Below are 26,905 nucleotides of genomic sequence, written 5' to 3'. Positions count from 1 at the left end.
TTGCTTCATTTGAGAAAGCACTAACCCCTGCTTCTGTCTCTTAGTTTTTACATTCACAGCCTCCTTTTTTCCCTCTGGTCCAGACTAGCTTTCTCTACCCGTGACTATTCAAATAGTCACATGGCTGACATGATGTAGCTGTCTTGATTTTCCCAAGGGACTTGCAGTATTTGTGTTCAGCCTATGATATTGGTAATGCCATCTCTGTTTACCAATCTGTTCTACAGGTGAAAATACTAAGCTCTGAGAAAGGAAGTTTCTTGCCCAAAGTGACCCTGCCAGGAGTAGTGGAGCTGGGACTACCTCTGAAGCTCTGAGCCTGCAACTGGGTCTGCTCTGGTCCTTTAGGCTCTAGCTGTTCCCTAGGTCAGGGGCAGAGAGGACAAAGCCAAGCTTGAGAATAACAAATAATAGTCCGTTCCATAAGGGCGGTGCAAGAATTGGAGGACTCAAGAGTTCACCAAGCTCTTGGCATAAGAACTGTTGTGTTCAAACATGATTATTAAATCATCGGACTTTAGTCAACTTAATTCTCCATTAGGATGCTGATCCTGGACAGGCCAACGGTCCTGAGTGTCCCAAGAGTGGAAGGAGAAAATTTACATTTAGTGAGTATTTATTCTAATACTACTAGTGATATTAGGAATATTAGAGATTAGGGGTGAGCACCTTAGTTGCTACTCCCAAGAAGCTCCATCCGGTAAACAAATAAGTAACTACAAAGTGTGGCAGAATCTGGGATGGGGTTTGCAATCATTCTGTATGGGAAGGAAGGGTGAGACTTTTGGGGAGGCTTCTCTGAAGAGGTGATACCTGGGAGGGGGACTGTATGAGGATTTTGTCAGGAATAGGGAGACAGGAGATAAAGATATACAGGGATATTGTGGGGTGCCAGTGTGTTGTATGAAAATTTAATCTTCATGCTCCCGTGTGGAAGGACATTCAACTCTATTTATAGAGGAGGAGCAGAGGATTAGAGAGTTTGACTCGCAGAGGAGAGGACAGCAGAGCTAGGAATTTAAACTAGGTCTGTGGCTTAGAGCCGGGACTCTTTCCACTGGGCCAAGGGAGGACACTGGAAAGAAGACAGAAAGCAAGAGGCCCAGGACAATGCAGGGACCAGCGAGAAGCCAAAGACGGTGCTTGGGTCTCGAGGAGACCGGCTTTGTCCCTCAGAGCCGATGTGGACCGAAGATCAGAACCTCTTTCTCTGGGCTCGGAAAGTAGTGAGAGATGGAATAAATGGGGAGGGGCCAATATGGGCCCCGCCTACTACCTTTGTGTCGGGGGAGCTAGAGAACAAGCACCCGTTGAGAGCCAATCAGGATGCCGCATGCAAATGAGCAAGCAGGGAGGATCTGGGGCGACCCCAGAGCAAAGTGTCCCTGCCCTCCAGTGGGCACAGATTGCACGGGCTGGCACCAAGTGTGGCGCAGACTCTGATGAGCGGATGGGCTCTGGGCCAGGGTAAGATGCCAAGGCCACCGGGGTCTGGGAGGGGAGAGGGTCTGAGATGGTCAGGGACAGGATGCAGACGTCCTCAGGGACTTCACCCCCAACAACTCTGGACACGAATGTGTGGGCAGGTGTCCAGGGGACTCCGAGCAGAAAAAGGGCCAGCTGCGTGAGGCACATGGGATAGGGCGAGCAAGGAACCTGTGGACCCCCTGGGCCACTGACCCAGTGTCCAACAGGAGGATGGAGACTTGAACCCTGGAGAGACTCTCGGGTCATCTCCCTACCTGGCGCAGAGAGAAATCCGCAGCTGCATTACAGAACTGAAGAGAGAGGAGGCTGGCGGCGGACGCTGGGTACCCACATCATGACCAGCTGTCGCCACCACTCAGGATACTTGGCTGATGATGAGGCCGGCCACACCACGTACCTGGAACGGGTATGTGCCTGGCAGGGCCTCACTCTGCAGCCGGACCGACCTTATCATGTTCCTCACCAGCTCTGGTGTGCTAGATCACAACTATCTCTCCCTTCCTTCCTTCCTTCCTCCCTCCCTTCCTCCCTTCCTTCCTTCCTTCCTCCCTTCCTTCCTCTTTCTTTCTTTCTCTTCCTTTCTTTCTTCTTTTCTTTTCTTTTCTTTTCTTTTCTTTTCTTTTCTTTTCTTTTCTTTTCTTTCTTTCTTTCTTTCTTTCTTTCTTTCTTTCTTTCTTTCTTTCTTTCTTTCTTTCTTTCTTTCTTTCTTTTTCTTTCTTTTTACAACATCCCTTTCTCATTTCCTATTGACTTCCTCTCTGGGCCTCTTAGTGATGTCCTTATCTCCTGACAACTGCTCTGACCCCCTGCTAGGTCCTAGAAACCCTCAATTTCATCCAGTGTCCCCTGACTTCCAGTGACCTTAGAGGGGCTTAATGGACTCAGCCCCCTAGTGGGATCATGGAGTCTGCTCAGGGCTTCGGACTCAAGTTGCAGAAGCCGCCATGGAGTGTGCAGGGCTCAGGACCACAGGTGGTCTGTGCAGCCCAACAGTGGAGCAGGACTGGCTTGCTCCACAGGTAGATGAAGAGCCCAAGTAGGACTCAGAGGGGTTCTGTGATTACCTACTCACACCCTGTGTGAGGACAGAAGTGGACTTTCAGGCTCCCAGGCCCAGGTTCATGTATGTGAAATGTACATGTCAGGGAAACTTCAGAACAACCCTAAGTAGACCCCAACTTTGCAGACCAGGAAACGACCTCAGGATGGGCCACTGTGCCCATCAACGAACAAGTGGCAGAATCAGGGTCCAAACACAGGGCTACCTGACTCCAAAACACATTTCCTTCCACTGCCCACTACCCACCCAGCTCCTGGTTCTTTAGGAAGACCCCAGGGATTCCATCCTCCTCTGGGACATTCCTGCCCACTGTGACATCCCTGTCTACTCAGGTGCAGCCACCTAAGAAGCCAGCATTCCTGAAAATGGGGCAGACCTCCAGGCTGGACCACATGCCACACCCACCATCGATGTGTGGCCCCTCAGGTAGCTCAGGGCTTCGCAGCCACCGTCGAAAGTGGAAGGGCCCTCAGACCTTTGGTAGCTTCCTGGACTTTCTTGTTGAGGGCCAGGTGCTGGACAGCCTGCAGAGGGTGGTGGAGGAAGCAACTGAGCGCATGGCCACCATGAAGACAGAGACTGGGGTGCCACTGGTGGAGGTGCAGGACCCAGTGGAAGTGCCAAGGGGAGGGCGGCAGGCGCGTGCCCGGCCCAGCCTGAGTACTGTGCACCGGCACCGTGTCCAGCCCAGCCTCTGCACTGGGCACCCCAACAACTACCCATCCTGCTCCAGCTCCACATCTGACTCACATAGCAGCATCACAGCTGGTTATTTGGGCTCCCACAGCCAGGACAGCAACCTGGGCTACCGTGGTTTGGGCCCACTGCCACCCATGAGGGACAGACTTTTGCAGGAGAAGAGCCTCAAACGGTTGCTGCAGCTGGAGAACAGAGGGGTGAGCTGTGAGGCCATAGCCTGGGGTAGGTGGGATGGAGCGCAGCCCAGAGCCTGGGTTCCAGCCTGGCTTGGCTGTTCCTGGACACCTCTGAGAATCCCTCTCTCCCTTCAGAAAAGCCTGGGGCAGTCCTGCTCCCAGGGGGACTCCCTGCTGTGGGACTCACTGGGCTCAAGCTCGGGCATTCCGGGAGCGTCAGAGCTGGGTCCTGAAGAGAGAGAGCCGATCTTCCTCAAGAGAGAGTTCAACAAGGAGATGAAGTCCTTGCTGAGTCAGCCCGAGTCCTTCAACTTGCCTGGCTACTCTTCACTCCGTGAGCCCCATCGGACCCTAGACTTCCTGGCCAAGCACCACCTCTTCCCTGCCCTGCAGAGTGTGGTCAGCCAGGCTGTGGACAAGTTCAGTGGCGCCTGCCGCCAGAACGGCTCCCCTCTCTTCCCACCAGAATGGGAGCCCGGCGCAGAGCCCAATGTAGAAACCACGCCAGCCTCTAAGCAGGCCATACCCACCGAAGCGGAGGAGCCCTGTGATTCTCCCATCACCACGACCTCCAGCTTCAAGAAATTTCAAAAAAAGAGCACCAAGTCCAGAGTAGAGGGCAAGCTGAAGGAGCGTGGTTCTCCCATGTCTAGTGCCCAAGGGGCCACCAAATTCAGGCTCCAGGTCATACCCACAGAAGAGCCCAAGGTCCCCTCACCCCACCCCAGGCAGGCGGCTCCTGACTGGGGCCCCAAAGAACAGAGACCACCCGTGTTCTGTTCTGGGCCCCTGGGCCCCAGCCCAAGGGCCCAGCCCTGGCGGAGACTACACCTCACCCTGCCCGCCCCGGGGATCAAGGTGGAAGTGCCCAGCCAGACCCACCTCACCCAAGTCACAGCCCCACTTGCCTCCCCCTGCCCTCTCTCCTGCCACCACCACTCTCCTCCCACCACTTCCCTGCATTCTCACCACTCAGCTCCTTGGAAAGAAGCTTCTCCCCACCACTCACTTCACTGTAACCAGAGACGACTTCCTCAAGGGCGGTTCCAGGGGGCTTAGGGGCAGGAATGCAAGAGAAGGGCCCCTTCAGCCACCATTTCTAATAGCCACTGTCACTGGCAGGTGCCCATGGTTCAGATCTCTTGCCTTGCACTGTGGAAACCACCTGAGCAAGGGACAAGCTGATAGAACCCAGGAACCCTGGCCTGGTTACCGCTAGGTGTTGTCAAAGATAAATAAAGACTATTGTTAATTTTGGGTAATTTTTTTTAACGTATGCATGTGAACCTTGGAGACCCACCCATGTGGGTAGGGTCCTATCCCTTGTGGGCAGCAGCCTGAGCCCCGAGGGGGGCCCTGCCTCCTAGGTCTAGTACCCTCTGATCCTGCTGCTTTGAACAGGACTCCAGTACATGTGACCTGATGACAGGGAGTTGACCGGGAAGGGTATAGAAGGGATGTAGGTGGCTCACCCATCAAGGCACAGGCACAATTCCCTTCTCTGAACCTGGGCTTGGCAAGAACCTGCGGGAGGCTATATTGTCCAGGCTCTAGTTTGGCTGACAGTGTGGCTACAGTCACCGGCCTTGTCCTGGGCCCGACCGGTGTGGCCAGTGTGATGGTAGTGTGGTAAGCGTGAGGGCTGGCTGACGTGCAGAACCTGTACTCAGCTGTTTAGCGGGACAGCAGAGCAGAAGTGTCGAGGCCACATCCTTAGGGTGACAGGCGTGGTGTCCACATGGGTAACATGAAGGGTGTCCTGGGTGTGAGGGGCATCCCAGAGCAGCAAGCGTGGCATGACATGTCTCCCTTTCCTCCCTGGCTGCTGCACAGAGCCCCAGTGACGAGATCACAAAGAAGACGACACTGCCCTCCATCTCGTCCAAGTCCACGTCCCACCTGTCCAACCCCTGCTATGAGGAGCTTGTCAACTATTTGATGGAGCAGGCTGTCTCCTTACTTGTTTACAAGTACAAGTTTGAGACGAAACTCACCAAGCAGCTGGGCTTCATCTCCTTCCCCATCACTGAAACACTCATGGACCTCTTGCTGGGCTTCAAGAAGGTGAAAGGTTCCCACATCTGCCTGTCCTCGGAGGTCGACTGGAGCTGCCTGCTGCAAAAGCTGGAGGAGGCCCAGTGGGCCCGGCAGGTACCCCAGCAGACCTCCCAGCGTGACACTTCCCGTCACACTGCCTCCCACAGGGGCACCTCCCAGCACAGCACGGGGTCCCACTCCACCTTGCCCAAGCCAGCCATTGCCATGGGTCAGAAGGTGGCCAAGGATCCCCGCTTCCACACTGTGTTGCCGGGCTCCCAGCTGCCCACCTCTCAGGAGAACAATACCACTGAGGAACACATCTCGCCCACACATCTCTCGGAGCCCAAGCTCTCCATGACCTACAGCGCTGGCGTAGGCTCCAGCCAGTCTGAGCAAGCAGTGGACATGGGGGAGAGCCAGAGCATTGAGGAAGAGGAGGAGGAGGAGGAGGCGGAGGAGGAGGAGGAGGAGGAGGTGGAGGAGGAGGAGGAGGATGAGGACTACACATTTAGGGGTGAGAATGAGACCTGGAGAACCCCAAGCCTCAAGTGGAGGCAGAGATCAGCCAGTCCACAGAAGGCCCTGGAGGTTCCTCCAGGGTCCCGCTAGGCTGAACCGAGTTCTGGATTTCCTGCTCTTCCTCCTGCTCCAGGGAAGTGCTGCCCACCCAGCCAGCCACTGCTCCCAGCAGAGGTCACAATGGGCTAAATGTCCACAAAGAACTCTGCTCAGCCTCTCAAGAGAGCCAAGAGGAAAAATAAAGCTTCTGTTGATGCAGCACAGTTTCCTTTGTCTGGTAATTTCAGCCTCCCTTGTGTGCACCTGCTTACCTGCCCATGAAGAGCGCCTATAGCGGGCCAGGTCTGGCTGCAGCTGGCCTTCTTGGCAGCCCGCAGTCCTCTGACCCCCGTGACCTCACATGCTCTGTTGAACACAAATCCCTGTTCATGGCTTTTCTCTACCATAGCCCGCATCCTCCTGGCTCTTCCAGCCATCAGGGTTTGTGGTCCCTCTCCATCGCAGCCCCTGTGCATCATGGCTCCTGCCTTCCAGAGGGCTCCTGCTCTGCCGGGGCGGCTCCCTCCTCCCTTTGACATGCCACAGTTCACATTCTGACTGAAGAAATGCGGTTTTCCTGCTGCTCCCACAGCTACCTGTCTTCCTAATTTGTATTTCTCATCTCCAACTTCTGAATCTGGAGCTTGCACGCCAAGCCACATGGGGGCTGCTGGTTGGTCAAGCACAGGATCGGCTGCCCCAGGTTGGTCACAGGACTACCCTTTTTGCAGTGGCCCTGGGCAGGACCACTCTACTATCTCCAGGATGGTCTGTGGGCACAGCAGGTTCCCAAGGTTCTCCTGGGGCTTCTGGCCTCCCTGTGCCACAGCTCAGCACTCTCCTCCCCTCTGCCTTCCTAGAGCAGTCTGTTTGCTCCCCTGACAAGACATCTTGGCCCAGGGACCAGCTCAACCTTCCCCTCACTCCTTTCCCATGGCTGAGAGAACTCATGAAGATGCTCCACGCTGCCTCACCACGTAGGAGGTAGGTCTCTCATGCCTCCCCAGGGAGCTCACCGGGTGCAGAGATGCCAGGCCTGCTCGACCCGGCCTGAGAACGCTCAGTGGCCCACAGGTAAGGATGCAGCAACTGTAGGGCTTCCTCTGGAGCCAGGCAGGGAGGACCTTCCACACAACACCTAATCCTGCGATTCAGGGAGGAGGACTTGCTCCACTGCCAGTCAGAGGGACCAGAGTCTTAAGGTGGAGGGTCAGGGACCCATTTTTTTCCATAGAGCTTTTTTGGTAAGGACCTTTTAGGGAACATGCTCAGCCCATAAAACCCATTCCATGAGGCCATCCACTGCCACCACCGGCAGAGCGTGGGGCCCTGACAGCTGTTTTCATACCTCGTGGCCATACCACTTGGCCATAGTTGCTTGGCTGTGTTGGCGCATCCCTAGTCCCAGCTAAGCCGGTCAGGTTCTGTCCCAGGAACCTGCAATTGGGATGCACCAAGAGACTGGTTTAGTTTGCACTGATGGTGTGGATGGAGAGGAGCAGCCATCTTCCAATGCTCTCCAGAGAAACAAGAAGTCCTGGTGGCAGAAGGGAGCCAAGAAGGGGAGTCCCAACATTCTGAGAGACAAGCAGCTGCTGTGATGCCCTCCAACTTCCCAGGTCCCATTGCTAAGTCCTCAAGGGAGAACTGAATATATCCTCACCCCAGCCTTAGAGGCACGTGGTACTAGAGACACCTGGACTTAGCTCCTGTTTCGGATGTCTGTTGCTGTGTAAGAAACCACTCTGAGACTTACGTGGCTCCAAACCATTTGTCATGATGCTGGATTTTATTTTATTTTATTTTATTTTATATTCCACTTCTAGAGTGAGCTCAGTAAAAGAACAAGAGTCCATTTTGGGTATAAGAGATTGTAAAACCCTCAGAAGCAGGAAAATCAGTTAGGCTGCAGTGGTAGATGTCTGGAGGGGAGATGGGGCGGCTTGGATTATGGTAGAGATGAGGGAGGCAGGACAGATGCCTTGCCATCTGTTTTGGAATCATAGTGTTGGGTTAGACGTGAGGTAAAAAGAGGAATCAAAGATGAACCCCCAGTTTTTGGCTTCAGCAACTGGTAACTGGAGGTGCCATTACTGGGATGTGGAAACCTGGGGTGGTGGGAGGGGCAGTTTGAGGGAGGAGACCAGGAATTCTGCTTTGGATGTGTTAAGTTTGAGATGTTTGTTGGTATGTCCAACAGGACACACCCTTCCTTCCCAGATTGTACCCTAACCCCTCTGCTCTGGATTGGAGGCCCCTCAAGTATAGGATTTATCAAAGCCAGGGCAGACCTTTAGCAATTTAGACACTGTAAGTGCTAGAAAGATCAAGGTGCCCTATCTCATAAGTAATTTGAAATAAAAACAATAGTAAACATGAAAACCCCAAAATAACATGTTGCTGTAATTAAGATGGCTCTGCTCTGAATTTTCGGAATGTAAAATTTTGGATAAGTTCATTAACCATGAACTTTTCTCCTTGTTTTGCTGGTGCTCCAAGTGCATGGGCATTCAGCCTGTTGGTTAATGTATCCCAGAGCCAGTTCCCCTGTGGCCTCAGCACAGGGCCTGGAGTGAAGACAACATAAGAATGTTCCACTAATGGATAAATAAATAAGGATGTGAATTTTTGACCCTTGAAGACAGAACTGACAGCCCTCTGAGAAGTCAGTGAGACTGGGGCCCGTGCGTGTCAGAAACCTGGGACACAATCATCCAGGCTTGGTTCCTACCATCATTCACTTGGTCTACCAAGGCTCTGCTTTCGTAAGACAGTTTTGGGGCTTTCCGGTGAGAATGTACCGTTATCCTCAGCACCGCAGCTCCCTGCTGCCCTCTGCTGCCCAGTGGCAATAGTGTAATGGAAGGAGTAGGTGAGAGGTCACGTGAATTCAGAAACCCCGGGGTCTTGGGACAGAGTGACCCAACGTCAAAGAGGGGGCAATGGCCTAGTGAATGGGACATTACTTAATTCCTGGGAACTGAATGACCAGATGATTCAGTATCTGAGATCTGTCAACTTTGTGACCACAAAATCTAGCGGTCGAGCAATTTCAAGACCCAGCAGCGGCGGACCCAGGGTCTGAGCAGAGCCATGATTGAGAGCTCGGAGGTCTAGAATGAAGGAGATTCATGAACGGGTTCAGAGGCTGCTGGGTGGGGCGCCCTCAACCAACAGCCGCACCCGGGTAGCTCTCCCACGGCTTGGAGACGCACCAGCCTCCCTTCGGTGTCATTGGTGAGTCCTCGGAAGCGTGGACCAATTAAAACCCTCCTCGTGTCTCCAGCCCCCTCCCTAGAGGCCGCTCTCGAGAGCTGGGGGGAGGGTCCCTCCCCCCGCGACCGAATAGTAGGGCAGGCGGAGCGCCGTGAAGACCGGCGACTGGCTGCGGCGCCGGGCCCTGTCAAAGCCGGATTGGCCGGCTGCAGAGAAGGAAGCGGTTCAAGGGCCCGAGCTGGCGGAGCCGGGCTGGGGCGATGTGGAGCGCGAGCCGTGGACAAGCTGCGAAAGCGGCGCTTCTGGGGCTACTGCTGGCGCTCTTGGTGCCGGGCAGCGGTGCCGCCAAGACCGGCGCGGGGCTCGTGACCTGCGGGTCGGTTCTGAAGCTGTTCAACACGCAGCACAGGGTGCGACTGCACTCCCACGACATCAAATACGGATCCGGTGCGCGGGGCTCAGGACTGGGGCATCGCTAGGGGCGGGGCCTGGCGTTGGGAGTTTGAAGTCTGGGTGATCTTCGGTGGTCTGAGGGCCAGGAGTCTGGGGGTTATCTGGCTGGAGTTACTGGGAGACCTAGGGGGACAAGGACAGGAGGTTGGAGGGGGTATTCGGGATATCAGGGATCAGTATGGTCACCTGGGAGCTCTGGGCCAAACGACTTGGAGTTAAGCCGGGGGCCAGGGGTGCGGGTTTGGGGGGAGCTTTTGGGGTCCCAGGGTTGAGGTTGTCCGGGGAAGTTACGATGTTCGGTCCGAGGGCCTCAAGTTCTGGAATTGACGGCGACCCCGCGGGTGGGGTGGGGTATCGCCGTCAGGCAGCGGCCAACAGTCGGTGACCGGCGTGGAGGCGTCTGACGACGCCAATAGCTACTGGCGGATCCGCGGCGGCTCGGAGGGTGGGTGCCCGCGAGGGTCTCCAGTGCGTTGCGGGCAGGCGGTGAGGCTGACGCACGTGCTCACTGGCAAGAACCTGCACACGCACCATTTCCCTTCTCCGCTGTCCAATAACCAGGTAAGCCCCCTCCCCCAGCTTCTGGTGTGTATGGGAGGGCCTGGGGACAGAGCCTCATCTTCCTCTTACCTACTCTGAGCCTCAGCTTCCTCTGTGAAAGAGGAATTTCAATTCAGCAATGTTTACTGAGCGCCCCCTCTGGAGACACAGGTGATTCCGCCAGGGCCTCTTTCTCAGCCCAGCGGAAAGACGGACAAAAAAGAGGGATCTATCTGATCCTGCTGGATGGCTCCACTCCTGGGGGCGAGTTGAACCAGGGAGGAAGAACCACATGACCTTTGGCGTGGGAAACCCGCGAGAGAGGAGGAACTAAGGCCGAGTCTGGAAGAATGAGTAGGAGTCCTCTAGGGCACAGAGAGAAGGAGAGCATCTCTCTAGACCTGGGGAAGGAGCTTGTGCATGGAGTTCACTGGAACTGGGTAGGGGAGGAAGGGTGGGAGGTTAGGGAAGGAGTACGGGTGGAACAGAGGATGCTTTTGGAGGATTGTCCGAAGAAAAGGTGTGAGCTAAGCAGAGACCTTGACTGTCAGCCTAAGGGACTGGACTTTATATTGAAAGTCAGAGGGTTTAGCATGGGGAGAACATGGAGGAGGAGAGAGGGGGAGGCCTTGGCTCTGTGGGTGCCAGTGGTCACCACCCAGATGGGAGGGATAGGGTTTGCATGTGTTTGAAGAGCCTCTGTCGGGGAGGCCCTATTGAGGGCTGGGGCTGGGGCTTGTGTTGTCCCATTTTGCAGCTGTGAAAGCTGAGGCTTAGAGATGCGGGGAAGAACCTGAGGCCCCGTGCCCTAGGTGTGAGTACTGCTTCCAGGCAAGTGACCACAGGGAACTCAATGTGCCCTCTGTCCCCCTTACCCCCTGCACCCATAGGAGGTGAGCGCTTTTGGGGAAGATGGTGAGGGTGACGACCTTGACCTGTGGATGGTGCGCTGCTCAGGGCAGCACTGGGAGCGGGAGGCCGCTGTGCGCTTCCAGCATGTGGGCACCTCTGTGTTCCTGTCAGTCACTGGTGAGCAGTACGGGAACCCCATCCGTGGGCAGCATGAGGTGCACGGCATGCCCAGTGCCAACACACACAATACGTGGAAGGCCATGGAAGGCATCTTCATCAAGCCCAGCGTGGATCCCTCTGCAGGTCATGATGAACTCTGAGTGCCGTGCTTGGGTAGACGGAGGGTGGCAGGGTGGGGTGTCTGCACGGTCACTCTTGGAGACTTTGGGTTTGTAGGAGTTCTCAAGTGCCTTTGTTAATTAAAGAATGTTGGTCTGTGATTCTTTTGGAGTGAACCTGGGGGTGACCAGGAGGTGCCAGCTCTCCCTGGCCCAGGTCACCATCTCTTCCTCGGTGCAAAACTGCTATCTATCTCTCACACAGCTGAACAACTGAACCCATCCAAACCTTTTTTAAAAAAGGTTTATTTAATTTACTTTTAGAAAGGGAGAAGGGAGGGAGAAACAGAGAGAGAGAAACTGATCGGTTATCTCTCTTATGTCCCCAACTGGGGACCTGGCCTGCAACCCACGCATGTGCCCTAACCAGGAATCGAACCAGCAACCTTTTGGTTTGTGGGAGGACACCCAACCCACTGAGCTACACCAGTCAGAGCTGTCCAAACCTTTCTGATCCTTTTCCGTGAATTCCAACACTGCCCTGTCACCGTTAGACAGTCTAATGGCAACTGACCCTGAGCTTCATGAGCCTTCCTGTTAAGGGCTGGGGTCCGGGCCTCAGCAGGATGAGTGGGGGTCCCACTCTTCCATAGGGAAGCACAAGCTCTCCAGACCCCTTGAGGTAAGCCCCCCATTCTCGTGGCACCCCTCCCCTAGCAGTTGTGAAAGCTTTGACACTGTTTTTGAGCAAGCACCAGGCCAGGACTCTGCCCACCGACCGGATATTAGCATTACAGGTTCCCTCACTTGAGGTTCAAATGGTACCCCACACACCCCGTCCTGCCCCAGCATATGGCATCTTGGGGCCCAACTACAATCTTCCAGGGTCCCGAGGAGATAACAGAACTTCAAAAGATCTCATGGGCAGGCAACCTTAAAGAATGGCTACCTGCAGAGATCTGAGAAGGCTTTCTGGAAGAAGAGGCACAATTTAGTCAGGCAAAGCATTAACTTAAAGGCAGGAACAATAAATAGGGCGCTAGTAAAGGAAGGTTAACAGCTCTGCTGATGTGTGGTGACCTCTAGAGGTTGTAGCAGAGATTACAGGCTTGGATTTTCTAAACTACCGACGCGGGGCTGTGTGGGAGAGTAGGGGCTTAAGGTTGGAAAAGCCTGAATGAGAGTAAGAGTCCCAGGAGAGGTTGGGGGTAGAAACTGCTTGGAAGGAGGCTTGGAGGAGTGTGGGCAAAGCACCTTACATTTGAGAAATCAATTGACCTTACAGGGGTCAGAAAAAAGCTCTAGATAATTTTGAGGCCTGAGGAGAAGAGGGTCATATGTAGGCGCACTGCTCCCTACCCTCTCCCCCAAGACCCGCTGCTCTGCTCAGACACAGACCTCTTCCTGACCTCTCCACTGCCAAACCTCTTGAGCATTGTGTACAAGTCTACGTTCCCATCAATCGCCTGACCCGAGACAGGATTGGAGTGCAGAATGTTGGGAGGTGATCCTAGAAAACACTGGGGTACAGGAGTGGGCCTTGAGAGGAGAAGGTAAGGCAGCTGATGAAGGTTGCGTTGCTGAGCAAGTTACCCCTGTGGGCAATTGGATCTTAATTCCATGGGGTGTTCTGGGACCCAGTGTAGAACAAGGATCAAAGTTATCCCAACCAAGCAAGGGGCAAGGAACGGGGCTTGCTATTCAACCAAAGCATCTCCTGAATTGGCTGAGAGCTGATTGGTGGGTGGAGGAATTATTCTGCAGTACTTCCCACTTACCCTGGATGTGGGGAAGTGTACATTCTAGCCAGAATAAAGCCCTCAGGAAGAGCCGCAGGTGCTGGCAGGGAACATCCTTTACGTTGTGTTGATTTGCCAAGGGGCAGTGGGTGGGACACCAATCGTGTGGACCCCACTGCCCATCTAAGGGGACACTCTGGTCCATCCCTGGCCCTTCGTGACTGTAAGAGTCCCTTCTGCCTCTGCCTATTACCTCCTTACCGCTACACAGACATAAATGCAGTGTTAATTAAGAGCAGAATCAAATAGTGCACACAACATGTATTACAGTAATCCTTGGGAAACCGAGGTGGGAGCAGGTAAGATGACTCCAAGTAGAATTCAGGACAAGATCAAAAACTAAAACCGCAGCAGCAACAAAGCTCTGTTTATTGAACACTAAGTGCCAGACACTGGGCCAACGATTTACACAGCCTCTTATTTGCTCCTGGCAGTAACCCTATAAAGCAGGTCCAATTATCGTCTTAATTTTGCAGAGGAGGCAACCAGGGTTCGTAAAGATTCAAACCTAGCTCTGCCTGCCTCAAAAACATTTGCTTTTAGCCATTGGATTGAGAGAATAAAACAACAGGGGGCTTAAGCACCCGCCCCCTGCGCCCCGGTCCCCCCTCCCCGCGCAACTATGTGAGGGCCGATCGGTGTATATATTTCCAGATCATCAGCCAAGAGTCAGCACTTCATGAAGGCTTATTCGCAAAGTGGATCGCCGTCACTCAGGGACCCAAACCGATACCCCCTTCCCGGTACCTCCCTCAGATCCACAAGGCTCCACGGGCTCCAGGACCTGGTCCCCGCAGCTCAGGCCTACCCGGGTGGCTTCTGGCAAATTCCACTCGGGTCGAGGATGGGGGTGGGGGCTACCCTAGCCAGAAAGCCCGCCGCAGCTGAATATCCTGTTTGAGAGGCACAGAGAGCAGTATCAGCACGCAAAACGAAGCAGATTGCAGCTCTGCTCCTTCGCGGGCTCTACCGCACGGGTTCGGTCATTTTCCAACTTGGGCTAAGCCGCGCGGGGGGGCCCCCCACCGGACTTCCAAGTGCTCTCGTCTTCGCGGCTAGAAAACTCGCCGACACCGGAGCAGAGAAAAGGCGGCAAAGTTTCTTTTGATAAGTTATGAATGGGGAGAAAGTGTTTGTAGAACTCATTGTTAAAACCACGGAGCCCGAGACTCGGCCGCAGCACCGCCAATCCCAGCCCCGAGGCTATTTTGAAATCGCTCCAGTCTCAGCCAATAGGTGTGCGGGAGGCAAAGCCCTGCCCGGCGCCGGCCAATGAGCGCGGCGTTATGCTAAGGACCTGGGAGCCCGGTCCCGCAGACTGTCAGAGGGTTAAAGATGGAGCCGGCGGGCAAGAGGGCGCCACGAGGTGCGGGATTGTCCTGGTGGAGACTACGAGGTGGACGACTGTCGGGACCTCTCTCCTGCTAACCTTCCGCTTTGTGCCCGGGCCAGAGGCGTAAGGGGTGTCCCGCCGCGTAAGTAGAAGGGTCCCAAGTCTCCGGGAGCGGGCAGGGCGGCCCTAACTGGAGGTCTGTGTGGAGGGGCGCAGCCTGGACCCCGGGCGCCCTCTCCGGGCAGGGGACTCCAGAAGGGCGGGACTCCCACCCCACCCCGTTCCTATGCGGCGTTCTGGGCCTCTGGGCAGCGAATCTTTTAGGACAGAACGCGGAGCCCAGGTTGGGGGTCAGGGGCCGGGGGCCAGGGATGGGGGCCTGGGCTGGCAGGAGAGCGTCGTCCCGAAGTGGAGCCAGCCTTCTCCCGGGAGTCTCGGGCTGGGTGAGGGCGCAGGGTTGTTGGGCTGTATCTACCCCGCTTCGGGCGTGAGTGGGCTTCGGACTGCGGTGGAGCACGGGCCCCTGTCCTTTGTGTGAGAGCCCCTTCCCCCGTCCGCTCCCGCTTGGGGTTTGGAATTACCCCTCAGTTTGGGGGGGTCTCATGTCCACGGCTATCTGGAGCGGGCTTATTTAGGTCTGGGTGCTCTGGGGTCCTGAGGACCCTGAGGACCGCAGCCCCCCTGAAATCGCCCCTTCCCAGCCCTGATGTCCAGGACAAGGGCCTCTAGCCCCACCCACCCACAATTGACCTCCCCACCCTATGTGTATTGCTGTGGGGGGTCCCCCCCCCCTGCTGGCCGCAGATGCTCTGACGAGGTTGCACTACTGTGCTCTGAGAAGCAGTGCAATGGTATTGTCAAAGCATCTGGGACCAACCTTGGGGAACCTCACCCGCACACCTCCATCTCCTCCTCCTCCTCAGGCAGAACTCCTTGTGCCTGCAGGTTCTCCCCTCCCCCCCTGCCCTGCTGGCTCTCTTCTCCATGGAAACTTGAGATTCTGGCCAGGCCTGGGCCTCTGGGGTCAGAGGGCACCCTTCCCCCAGGCAGAAGCCCCGCCCCAGTGGGCCTACATTCCTTGTCTGAGATTCCCACCCGCCGACCACCGGAGAGCAAGGCGCTGGCAGGCCTGCCTGACACTCTTTCCCTGTTGCACTACTGTGGGCTGCTGGGAAGCAGTGCAATGATGAAAGGGCATCAGTCAGGCCCAACTCACCACACACGGCCCCTGGGGGGTGGGGAGTTTTGCTGCCTCACTCCGCTTTCCAGTAATTAGGTACAGGTGCAGAGCCAGGCTGGACCCTCTATCAGAGGAGTTGGTGAGTGCAGAGATGGCGGATTGCCCCATAAGCTCTCCGTCTGGGTCATGGCTGGACAGGTGCGGGGCCCTGGATTCAGGAGAGCTCTGGTTTGAAGAGGATCTTTCATACCAGCACCCTGGGTAATACTGGAAACTCCACGTTTGGTCAGGGTCTTGTGGAGAAATAGAGGCCCACTGCTTTGCATGGAGGGTGTGTCTGAGCCAGGCTCAGACCCAGCTCATCCTTGACCCTGTGGAGGTGAACTGCACCAAGCCCTCCAGAGTCTGAAGAAAATGTTTTCTTGGGTTCTCAGCAGGAGCAGCACTATTTGGAGTGAGCAGGTGGCCTAGGGATATGAAACCTTCAGGCGATACCCAGCAACTGCAACACCCTCTTGTTCTCTTACAGGGAGACACCCTGCCCTGAGCCTGCAGGAGGGCCTGTGAGGGGCCTGGCATGTCCACCCTCACAGCTGGAATTGGGGGGATTGGAGCTGAGCTGCCAAGGAGCCTGGCCAGCCTCAGGCATGTTGGCAGGGCCACCTCCACCATCAGGACCTGACACAATACACAAGGTTTTTATGTGCCCAATGGCAGTCATTCAATCCTGTCTCCTTGAGAGGAAGCCCAGGTTCCAGATGGGCATTTGGATATACCCCTCCACCCTGACTGAGTGCATCAGGATACCAGTTTCACCACCATGCAGGGGGTAGAAACCCTGGTTTTCATGGGGAGGATGAAGGACAACGACACATGCTCCCCTGCCTCCTAGGCATCATCTCTTGGGGTTCCTCCATCCCAAGGCCACCTGGCTCAGGCCTGTCCACTGAGGTGCCATGGCCGGAGGGTGCCACATTTACTCCTGTGCAAATTCTGTACCCATCAGCCGGAGCCCTTGCTGGTGGACTCAGGGTTCTGCTGAAATGTTCCCTTCTAGGGGAAGCCTTATCTGGTTTCTACAGCATCCAGTGTCCCTCCAGCAGAGCCTGTTAGATTGAAATATTCTCCCTGTGGCTGAAGTCCGCATTAGATTGGGAACCCTTGAGGGCAGGGACCATGTATTTTGTTTGTTTGTTTGTTTTTTGTTTTTACTCTCTTGGCAGTGCCTAGCACAGAGAGGGGCCCACTACACCTTTGAAAAGACAAATAAACATATAAATTATGAAGCAGTATTAGCATAACATGATCAAAAGGTTAATCAGAGGTCTGTTTGGCCCCTCAGAAGATGCATGTCCTGTTAATAAAAAGGCACACACTACATGTATTTTTTAAAGATTTATTTATTTTTAGAGAAGGGAAGGGAGGGAGAAAGAGGCAGAGAAACATCAATGTGTGGTTCCGACTCACGTTGCCCCGTAATGGGGACCTGGCCTGCAACCCAGGCCTGTGCCTTACACTGGGAACTGAACCAGTGGACCACTGAGTTCGATTCCCACCACCAACTCTCACCAACTCTGGTTCGCAGGCCAGGGCTCAATCCACTGAGCCATACTAGCTAGGGCTATTTCATTTTTTTAAAAGTTAGTTATTTAATTTCAGCGAGAGGGGGAGGGAGGGAGGAAGTGGGTGCGAAACATTGATGTGTGAGAGAAACATTGATGGGTTGCCTCCCATGTGCCCCCAACCGGGAACCTGGCCTGCAACCCAGGCATCTGCCCTGACTAGGAATCGAACTGGCAAACTTTCAGTTCATAGGCCAGTGCTCAGTTCACTGAGCCACACCAGCCAGGGCAACACACACTATACATTTTAAAGTCAAGTCTCATTTTGTGAGTCACAAGGGTCAGGAAGCAGAATGGATATTTGAACCTAGGTGTGTCTTCCTGCATCCCTAGGCAAATATGAAGGCCAGATCTCCCTCCTTGGTTGTCTCCAGAGCAGGAGGAAGTGAGTGCAACCTCCTGTGATGAGGAGAGCTGAGGCTTAGAAAGCTGGTGGTTTGGCAGTAGAAGGTGAAAAATCTCATTAGATTTCTCTGGTGCACTCCATGGCGCTCAGGGCTAAGTCAGGGAGTGTAGTGGGATAATGCACAGAGGAGACAGGGAGGAAACAGTCCAGGTTGTACACCCCTTGTTAGTGGCTGGGGTGGATGGTGGTGTTAGCCACTAATTAAGAGAGGGGGGAAAATACTGTGTGCCAATCTGGATGTGTTCAGCATGTGACGCCCAAGAAACGTCCCCAGTAGACACTGGATATCGGTCTGTAGCCCAGGGAAGGTCTGAGTTTGAGACACAGGTTAGGGTTGTTAAGCCAGTTCTGGGTTGGAACGAAGAAGTGAATAAGATCATCCAGATGGTATGGTGGAGACAGGACCTTCTAAAATGCATAAGTTGCAGCTTGAGATGCCAGGGAAGAAGTAACAATGAATATACAGCGAAGAAATGGTTATGAAGGGGTGCTGATGTCAAAACAGCACCAGATGTTACACCTCAGCTAAGACTGGCTAAGAAAGAATTCAGAGCCACGACTCACATGCAAGCAGAAGTTTATTTAGAAAGTCACAGGGGTAGAAGTGAGCTGTGGAAGAAGTGAGCCAGCTGAGCTGTGTGGGCTCAGGAAACAGGTTACAGAATCAAAGGAAGGGCCCTCGGAGGTTAGGAAAAAGGCAGGCAAAGAAAACACACCTGATGGTAGGAGAGGGGAAAGGCACAGGCATGCTCTAGAGAGTGAGCACACTGGGTCCTGTAAGCATGCTGGGTTCTTAGTCTTAAGAGCTTTTATCTGGAGGCCTCAGGGGAGGATGTCAATAGAATATTTATGAGTTTTCCAGGTCTGTCTCCTTAGGGTCATGGTCTCAACTGATGGTTGTCTGGGTTTGCTGATTTTCTGGGCCTGGAGCTGAAACACAACTGAGGCCTAGATGTCTCTCTCTAGTTTGATCAAAACTCTGGGCAACAGATCCAAAGCTTTATTCCTAAGATTATTTGATGCAGGCCAGTACCTCCTGCATCACTGTCTTGAGGGCTTGATGCTTAAAGGAGTGGCCGTGCAAGGGCTTGTATGGGACTTGAATGAGGCTATTCTCCAGCCCCCTTGTTCCTGTTCTAAGGGGGTCTACCACATGACTAGCAACATGCCAGGGGAGGAAAGGGCAGGGGAGGGTCCCGGCTGCATGCCCAGCAAAATGAAGAGTCAGGAAATCTAAACCACTGGGCCAGTGATATGCCGGGAGAGGAAAGGCGAGGCTGGGGCAAGGTCCCACCACAGGTGTCCATTGCTAGGCACCTAGGACTTTCCTCCCTGGTGACATTGTGTACCTGGCCTGTTCCTACTCTGTTCATTCCTACTCTGTTCATGTCTGTCTAACTGCCAACTATATCAAGCGGGGAGAACAGGCGGGAGAAGGGTGAGTTTGATGCCAAAGAGTAAGAAAACATTATGCAAAGAGCTGAGTCTGAGAAACCTTGCCCAATTCCAAAGAAATAAACAGGACTGGCTGTGAAAGATACAGATTTATTAGGACTTACCTGTGCACCAGGGGCGGCAGGCTGGTGAAGTGTTCTGCCACATAGGGTTATATAGAGTACAGAAAATAAAGCAAACAGAGCATGCAGGGGGAAGGGGGACTGCTTCGAGGGTGCAAGCTGTAAGAGATCAAAACGCTAGCTGTTTCTCTGCAGTTGTTTACAATTCAGGCTCACATCTAGTAGCAGTTTCTGTTTGGCCCTTTCTTGACCGAGGAGCTGGCCAGGCTCCCAAGGTCTCCCAGTCCTGTCTTACAGATGGCCTTTATCATATTTCCTCAAGATAGGAAGGGGAGCTGGAGCTTGGGAAGAGGCTCATGTTCTCACACCATACAGGAGCAAAGGATAAAAAGTCCCATGCTAGAAAAGCTGGGCAGAGTGAAGTCCTTCTGCAGTTGTCTGGGGGAGAAGTAGGGCTCTGGCTGGAGGACTGGGAGGATACAGAGCGTCAGGAGCGGGGTACAGCTGAGATAGGGAAGGGCTGGAGGCCGGACAAGGAATGAGGGCCTCAAAGAAATTGGAAGGTTCCGGCACTGACCAAGTTCTTGGTGTGGCCCCAGGCTGGGATCAGGGTCTAACTCAGCAGAGCGCTGCTCGGGGGCCAGGGGCATTGTCACGTGCGGCCGGCTCTCCCGATTGGCCCGCAGTCTCCGAGGGGATTGGCTGCGGCGGTGGTGGCGTGGCGGCTGTTGGGGGAACAAACGCCCACTGACCAGGCCACTGAGGCCACCGAGACCGCGGGCCTTCGGAGCGGCCCCAATTTGCCAGCCTGCGGCAGGTGGGGTCTTCGTGCCGGACCCTCAGTGATCCCCAGTGCCACGGCCGCTCCGCACGCAGGCAGTCTGGCCCGCCCCGCAGTTCCACCGGGATGGAGGTCCTTGACGAGTTCGACCGAGAGTTCCCCCAGAATGTGACCTTCTGCCAGCTCATCTCCGAGGAGGACTTCGAGAGGCAGGCGACGACTTACACGGAGCGCGCGCTGCGCCGCCTCTTCCGCAGCCTGGACCGCAACCCCGCACTGGCCGAGAGGGTGATGCGCAAGAGCAAGCAGACCGAGTGCGAGCAGCGCGGGCTTCTCTCCTTCCTCTGGGTGCGAACTGCGCCGAGGGTGCTGTCCCCACCCCCACCTGCCCTCTAGGGCGGAGCTGGAGGGTGGGGGAGGCGGGGCTAGCCGGAGTTGCGGGGGCTGGGTCTTCCAGAAGCTTGAGGCGGTGCAGCTTGGGGAGGGCAGAGCAGGTGGCGCGCCTGTCGGCATCCCGCTGCTCTACCTCTCGGACTGTTGTCGCAGGCCAAGCTCTTCTGTGCAGTCCAGGGGGAGCTGAACTGTTGCAACAGCATGGGCGCCCAAGAGATGCACCAGCGCCTGCAGCACTTGAAGAGGACCATCCACCGTGTGCACCTCTACTCCCAGGGTGAGGGGCAGCCTCTGCCTGGCCCAAGTAACCCGGCAAACCTGACCCAGGAAACCATGTCCTGAAATCTCCATTATGAAAATGAACATACACAAAACTAGAGACTATAGCGAACACTTAAGTACCTGTCACTCAGCCTCGGCCACCACCTCCATCTTGCCAGGCTTGTTTCACTCTCCAGGCCCCGTTTTGCTTTTTCAGGAGCACTTTAAGGGCAATCTCAGACATCACTGTCTTCCTGAATACTTTAGAATGCTTCTTGATTAAAAAAAAAAAAAAAAAAGACAGTTTCTGATATAATCACAGTGTCAACCTTGACATAATTGACAACGGTTCCTTAATATTAGCTGACAGTCAGTCCATAATCAGATTTCCCAGAAGGTCCACGCACATCTTACTACATTTGCTCTGTCATGTCAGGAAGGCCCACACATTGGCTTGGGTGATAGGCCTCTTAGGTTCCTTTTCACTAGGGTAACCATACAATCGGTGTCCACATTGGGGCACTTGGGAGGGTGAAATGAATGGGGGCATATTAGTGACCACATAGGGATAGCTAATGAGGATATGTGGCCGCTGCTGCTGCTGAAGTCCCCTCTGAGGTGGGAGCTCTTCCTTCTCCCCTCCCCTGCTGCGGCCTTGAAGAATGGTGTGGTCCTTGAGGGTATCCCACTGTACGGCTTTATGCCTGTTGTCTTGGTCACTGGGGGTGTTTGTCTCCATTTGCCTATGTTTCTTGGACAGTTGCTCTTCACGCCTTGATTAGATTTGGGTTCAGTTCTTTTGGGGTGTTTGTGTTCAGTGATAGACTATGCTGGTGGTGCGGGGGGGGGCTATTTTTTCCTGCACCACATTGGCAGCCCAGCTCACCTGGGTGCCCCGCTTCCCATGATGCTGAGTGTGATCTCTCCGCGCCACCATTCCATCTGATGGTGGGATGCGCAGCACATGCACCCTTTCCCACAGTCTCCTGACATGGCGTTGATGTTATTTACCCTTGTTTGCAGAAGAGGAAGCAGGCCTCGTGGGGCTAGGTCACATAGTGGGTTCATGGGGCCCAGACCTGAGCTCAGTTCTGGGTTGCTCTTGGGTACAGGCTCTTCGCCTCCGGGACAGTGTTCCCTGGCATTGGTTATCGTCTTTCCAGATGAGCTCCTCTGATGGGCTGTATGGGGAGCTTGTTAACACCCTCTTTACTGGTAGCCTTCAATTTCGAACAGTGAAAATAGCCAGAAAAATATGGAGAGAGGAGAGGGGATTTGTCCCAGGGCCCTTCCCCTCAAAGATCCCCTCCCTGAGGGAAGGTGCAAGGCCATCTCCATGTGGGTTTCCCCACAGAAGGGCCCTTTGCACAACCCTAGGATGGCCCTGGGCTGGGTCTAGCCAGGGGGCTCACTGTCCGGGGCCTGGACACCCAAGAGCGCTGGCAGATGCAAGAGCTTTCCACGATGTCTGGGGGTGGCAGCAGCAGACCCACCTGCCCAGGCCAAACACTCGATCACTTCCCATGGAATTCTGCCCTTGAAATCAGACAGTTTGGTTGTGGATCCTGCCTGTGCCCTGCACATTTGGAGTTTCTGGTTCTGCTTGAAGATAGAGGCAAAAGTACCCTTCCCACGTGGGGCAGGTGTGGGGCCAATGAGCTAGTGCGTGTCGGTGCCTGCTAACAGTGGTTCTAGGCATTGCTATGTGGTGCTGTTTGGAGGGGGCTTCCTCCCCTCTTTATTGGGGAGACTGAACACACCATTGTGTTTGGCCCCCACTCTATCCTGTTCTGGCTGAGGGGTAGGCACTCACTTGCACCTTTTGTCACAGATGCCAAGAAGAAGAGAAGGAAACCTAAAGTGAAGAAACCAGAACCCATCCTCTTGCGGGACCAGTCAACCTCCCCATGCCTGCCACAGACCCTGCTGCCACCTCCGCCATTGCCACCACCTGCCACCACCATGGCCTCCGTGGCGGCCCCATCACCCCCAGCCTACACTATGCCCCGGGTCTTTGGCCCTTTTCCTCCACTGCCTAACAAGTCGGTCAGTGGGTGCATCGCCCCCCACCCACAGCCCCGGGAGGGGCGGCCTCCGGCGCCCTACTCAGAACCCACAGCTCTCCTGCGCCCACAGCAGCGACCCTCAGAACTTTGTTTTTAAGCAGCAGAGCTCTTTTTAAGACCGCAGGCAGTCTCGGGTGGCACGGCTCTGGATAAAGTGATAAAAGGGGGCTGCTGTGATTGAAGGGTCGAGGACGGGGCTGAAGGCACAGAGCTCTATGTGCTCGGCCTCAGTTGAGCAAAGCTGCCCCAAGTGCATATGCAGAATCCTGGGGCTGCCAAAGGACAGGGGGTGACCCACGGGCCACCCCGCGCCCCTCCCCCCCCCTCCATCTCCTCCTGGGAGTGTCGTTCTCCTGTAACATCCTTCCTAACCTCCTGCCCCCCCGGACTCCCAACGATCCGACAAGCTCACTCCAGCCCGTCTCCCATCCCCCAGGCTGGGTTAGGAAATTCTCATTTGGTCCCTAGTCCCCATCCCGTCCCCTGCACCCCTAACACCAAACTCAAGATGGGCACAGAGATTGAGCCTGATGCATTTGCTGGCTGAATGAAAGGACATAGTTCTCATAGTCCTTGTAGAGGTGATTTTTACATTTTTCACAGCGAGGCCCCCAAATTTGTCCTGAGATTGTTTGTTTTCTGCAGATGGAGAAAATGGAAGTTTCAAGTTCTGAAGTGAAATTAAACTGGACGGGCCTGTCATCAAACCGAAAGAGGTAAAAAGAATTGATTCTGGGCTGGAGGCAAGTGAAAAGGGAGCGTTTTGGGGAGCGTGCTTTGTGCTAAGCTCAGCTGTTATTTCCTCTCCATCTCTTAGTCAGTCCTCGCCACGGTCCTGAGTGGTTATTCTCATTGTCCAGGGGAGGAGGCTAGGCTCAAAGTCTGTGTCCCCATGTCAGAGTGGTAGCCACCGAGACTGGGGAGTCCCCACCTGGGAGGATCCCAGGCCTGACGATCCTCCTCTGCCCTGTCTTGCAGCCACATGGTTGATCTGACCCCCTTGGTCCTCAACCCTGGAGGCTTCCATTTCTCATACCTGCCCGGAAACAGTGTGCACAGACTCCGTTGTCCTGGCTTCCCCTGGTAAGCGCTTCTGAACCACCCTGGGGACAGACACTGTCCTGGCTCAGCCCATGCTTTCGCCTCTGCCCATCATTGTGGTGCTGTGGCCAAGGGCTGGACAAATGTCCTGCATGATGGTGCCTTCTACTGCCAGGAAGGACCCCTATGAAATCGGGAGGGCTGGAGAGGTCACTCCCTAGTGCTAGTTACGGGTTGTATTTTTTTATTATTGAGCCATAGGACGTTCATATATTATAGGCGCAGGACCCTTATCAGATAAATGATTTACTTCCCATTCTGTGGGTGGTTTCTCACTTTCTTGATGAGAGACAACCCACAACTTTTTGAAGCACAAAAGTTTAAGGCTTAGTCCTCCTGAAAAGCAATCTGCTGCCCTGACTGGTGTGGCTCGGTCGGTTGGGCGTTGTCCTGCAAAGGGAAAGGTTACTGGTTTGGTTCCCAGTCAGGGCACATGTCAGGGTTGTGGGTTCTTTCCTGGTCAGGTTGTGTAGGAGAAGCAACCGATCAATATGTCTTTCCCTGTCTTTCTTCTTCCCTTCCCCTCTCTCAAAAATTAAAAAAAAAAAAATGCAGTCTGTCAAAACATATCAGTCAGGAGCCATAGAAGTTCTCAAATTCTCTGATCTAGTATTTTCAATCCTGGAAAATGGCCCCAAGGAGATGAGTGAGGGGGGCAAAGTGTGTATAACATGTTTATGGCAGCGTCGGTTTGATTATATAGACTCAGGAGTTAGAGCTAACTGGAAGCGTAATGAGCTATCAAATCAAATCAGAAGGAGGTGGGATGGAGAGGTAGGAAGGCGACTGATTTCTGGCTTACAGAGAGGGGGCATGGCCAGCAAACCCTGTCGCCCTGTTGTTACAAAGCAAAATGTAAAGTAAAGCATTACTGAGCCCCTCAGGTCCTCGCAGAATAGTGGGGCCACACAGCAGGGCTGGGTCGTCATCAGGGCATTTCTGTCAAGATATCCTCTAGCTTTTTCTAGGCCTAGTTTTAAAAACCTATGATTTAGTTAGACAGTGTCTTTTTATTCATCTTGTTTTTTTTTCACTTGGCCCTGGTGAGTAGTATACTTCTTGACAGCCTTTTGAACACAGGTCTCCTTGGTTGTGTAATAAACATCCAGGGCATGTAGGGCCATCGCTTACTCAACTCCACTGGAAGCTACAGAAGGTGCTTCCAGTGTGTCCCTAGGTTAGCGCTTAGATGAACATCTTTATGTGCTAAGCCATTCCTGAATTTCAGATTAATTTTCTGAAGGAGAATTGCAAGAGAAAGGGTATGAATGGTATTCAAAAGAGCTACCTTTTTTTCAGATTCTAAAACAATATGTCTTCGCTATAGACAATTTGAACACGGCACCAAAAAAGACACCAAACGCTCTGACTCCCACCACCAGCAATAACTGCTGTCGCCTTATATCTGTCTTTTGGTGTAGGCTGCTTCCTGTGGACACATGTGTATGTATACATTCAGGAGCTTGTCACATCTCCGGGAACGTCCTGTTTGGCTGTTTTGTAGCCAGCTCTTGAATGTGTTTCTTCTCATGTCATGAAAAATGCCTTTAAACTCACCAATAATAATAGATGCAGATACTCCATTGCATGGGTGGAACATCATTTACTTAACCATTCTTGCTTGCTGAAATATTTCACTAATGGGGACAATTTTTTAAAAGAAATATTTTATTTATTTATTTTTAGAGAGAGGGGAAGGGAGGGAGAAAGAGAGGGAGAGAAACATCAGCTGGCTGTCTCTCACATGCGCCCCAACCAGGGACTGAACCCACAACCCAAGCGTGTGCCCTGACCCAGAATTGAACTGGCGACCTTTCGCTTTCCAGGATAACACCCAACCAACTGGGCCACACTGGTCAGGGCAATGGGGACAATTTTTAGGCTCTTGTTACAGATTGATTTCTGAATGAGCCATCTTGTGATGCCATCACCAAAAATAGGTTATTTTTAATTGGTTTAAAAAAATTTACAAATGCAGAACATATTCCATGGGAAAAAAATTCACAATGTAGAAATACATACATAAAATAAGTCCCCTGCTATTAAGTGTCCACTGCTAAGAGTTTCATGTGTGCCCTTCCAACACGTACACACACACGTTAATTTTTTAACCAGATAAGGATCATATTGTATGTACTTCTCAGCAACTTGTTTTTTTCCATTATGGCATCATTGGGGTGTCTTTACTTGTTGGGATATAGAGACCTACCTCATTCCTTAAACAGTTCCAGAATAGTCCACTGCATGGCTATATCTTGGTTCCTGGTAGATGTTTAGATGTTTCCAGGTTTTCATAATCACAGCACTGCTACAATGAGCAGCATTCAACAAACATTCTTGGGAGAGATTTCTGGAATTATAAATGCATATAGAGCCATCCCATGGCCTGGGGGGCCACTTGTCATGTGTACTCCTGATGGCCCTGTGTGCTGGTGTCCGACCTCTTGGACGTGTCTCGGCTGTCTCCTGCACAGGGACTCATCGTGTAGTGACCCCCCCAACACCAAGGAGACACCATCCCCTCCTGTGAAGGCCTCCATTTTCACTCCACCTGTCCTGCTCAAGTTCCAGCCTGTGTCCAGACCTAAAGACGACTCAGAGAACGACCCTGGCAGTGCAGAGTCTGCGCCCCACAGGAGGGGCCCCTAACCTCTTCCCTACAGACCATTGCGGAGGAACGAATAAAGTTCTCAGAAAGGCGCCTTTCTGTGCTGGGGTCCCTAGGGGCTGCGCAATCCCATGGGCTCCCTCTAGCTTGAAGCAGTTGTCAGTGTAGTGCCATCCTGAGGCCCTGAGGCCTGAGCTTGCATATAGTAGGTGGTCAGGTCAGTGCTACTGTGAAGGCCCCTTGCTTGCGATCTAACACAGGAATGAATCCAGCCCTGTGCGCTTTGAGAGAGAAATGAGTGAGGAGAGAGTGCTGCCCTTTCCTTCAGGGACTCTGTGGCCCCTTCCTTGACCCCACTGAGTTGGGAAGTCTACCTTTCTTTCTACATCTGGCCCCTAAACACAAGCCTTATCTGGGGGCAAGTTCACAAACAGTGATTCATTCTCTCCCTAGAGGAAAATGAGCTGGTGTGTCAATT

At 53.8% G+C, this 26,905-nt stretch overlaps 2 protein-coding genes across 2 annotated transcripts; both read left to right on the top strand.

The window, feature by feature from the left end:
- Positions 1-1,822: 1,822 nt before the first annotated feature.
- Positions 1,823-6,072, top strand: CCDC116 (coiled-coil domain containing 116). The gene is made up of 4 exons (XM_054592754.1): positions 1,823-1,894; positions 2,881-3,444; positions 3,559-4,131; positions 5,257-6,072. Exons 1-4 carry the CDS (start codon positions 1,823-1,825, stop codon positions 6,070-6,072), a joined length of 2,025 nt encoding a protein of 674 aa, XP_054448729.1.
- Positions 6,073-9,460: 3,388 nt separating this feature from the next.
- SDF2L1 (stromal cell derived factor 2 like 1) lies at positions 9,461-11,515 on the top strand. The gene is made up of 3 exons (XM_054592882.1): positions 9,461-9,684; positions 10,055-10,251; positions 11,121-11,515. Exons 1-3 carry the CDS (start codon positions 9,498-9,500, stop codon positions 11,400-11,402), a joined length of 666 nt encoding a protein of 221 aa, XP_054448857.1. The 5' UTR covers positions 9,461-9,497; the 3' UTR covers positions 11,403-11,515.
- The last annotated feature ends 15,390 nt before the right edge of the window (positions 11,516-26,905 follow it).

The sequence above is a fragment of the Pteronotus mesoamericanus genome, unplaced genomic scaffold (assembly GCF_021234165.1).
Source record: "Pteronotus mesoamericanus isolate MK-2021 breed Mesoamerican mustached bat unplaced genomic scaffold, CSHL_Meso_final scaffold_371, whole genome shotgun sequence".
NCBI lineage: Eukaryota > Metazoa > Chordata > Mammalia > Chiroptera > Mormoopidae > Pteronotus > Pteronotus mesoamericanus.
This window is presented reverse-complemented; position numbering and strand designations above follow the sequence as displayed.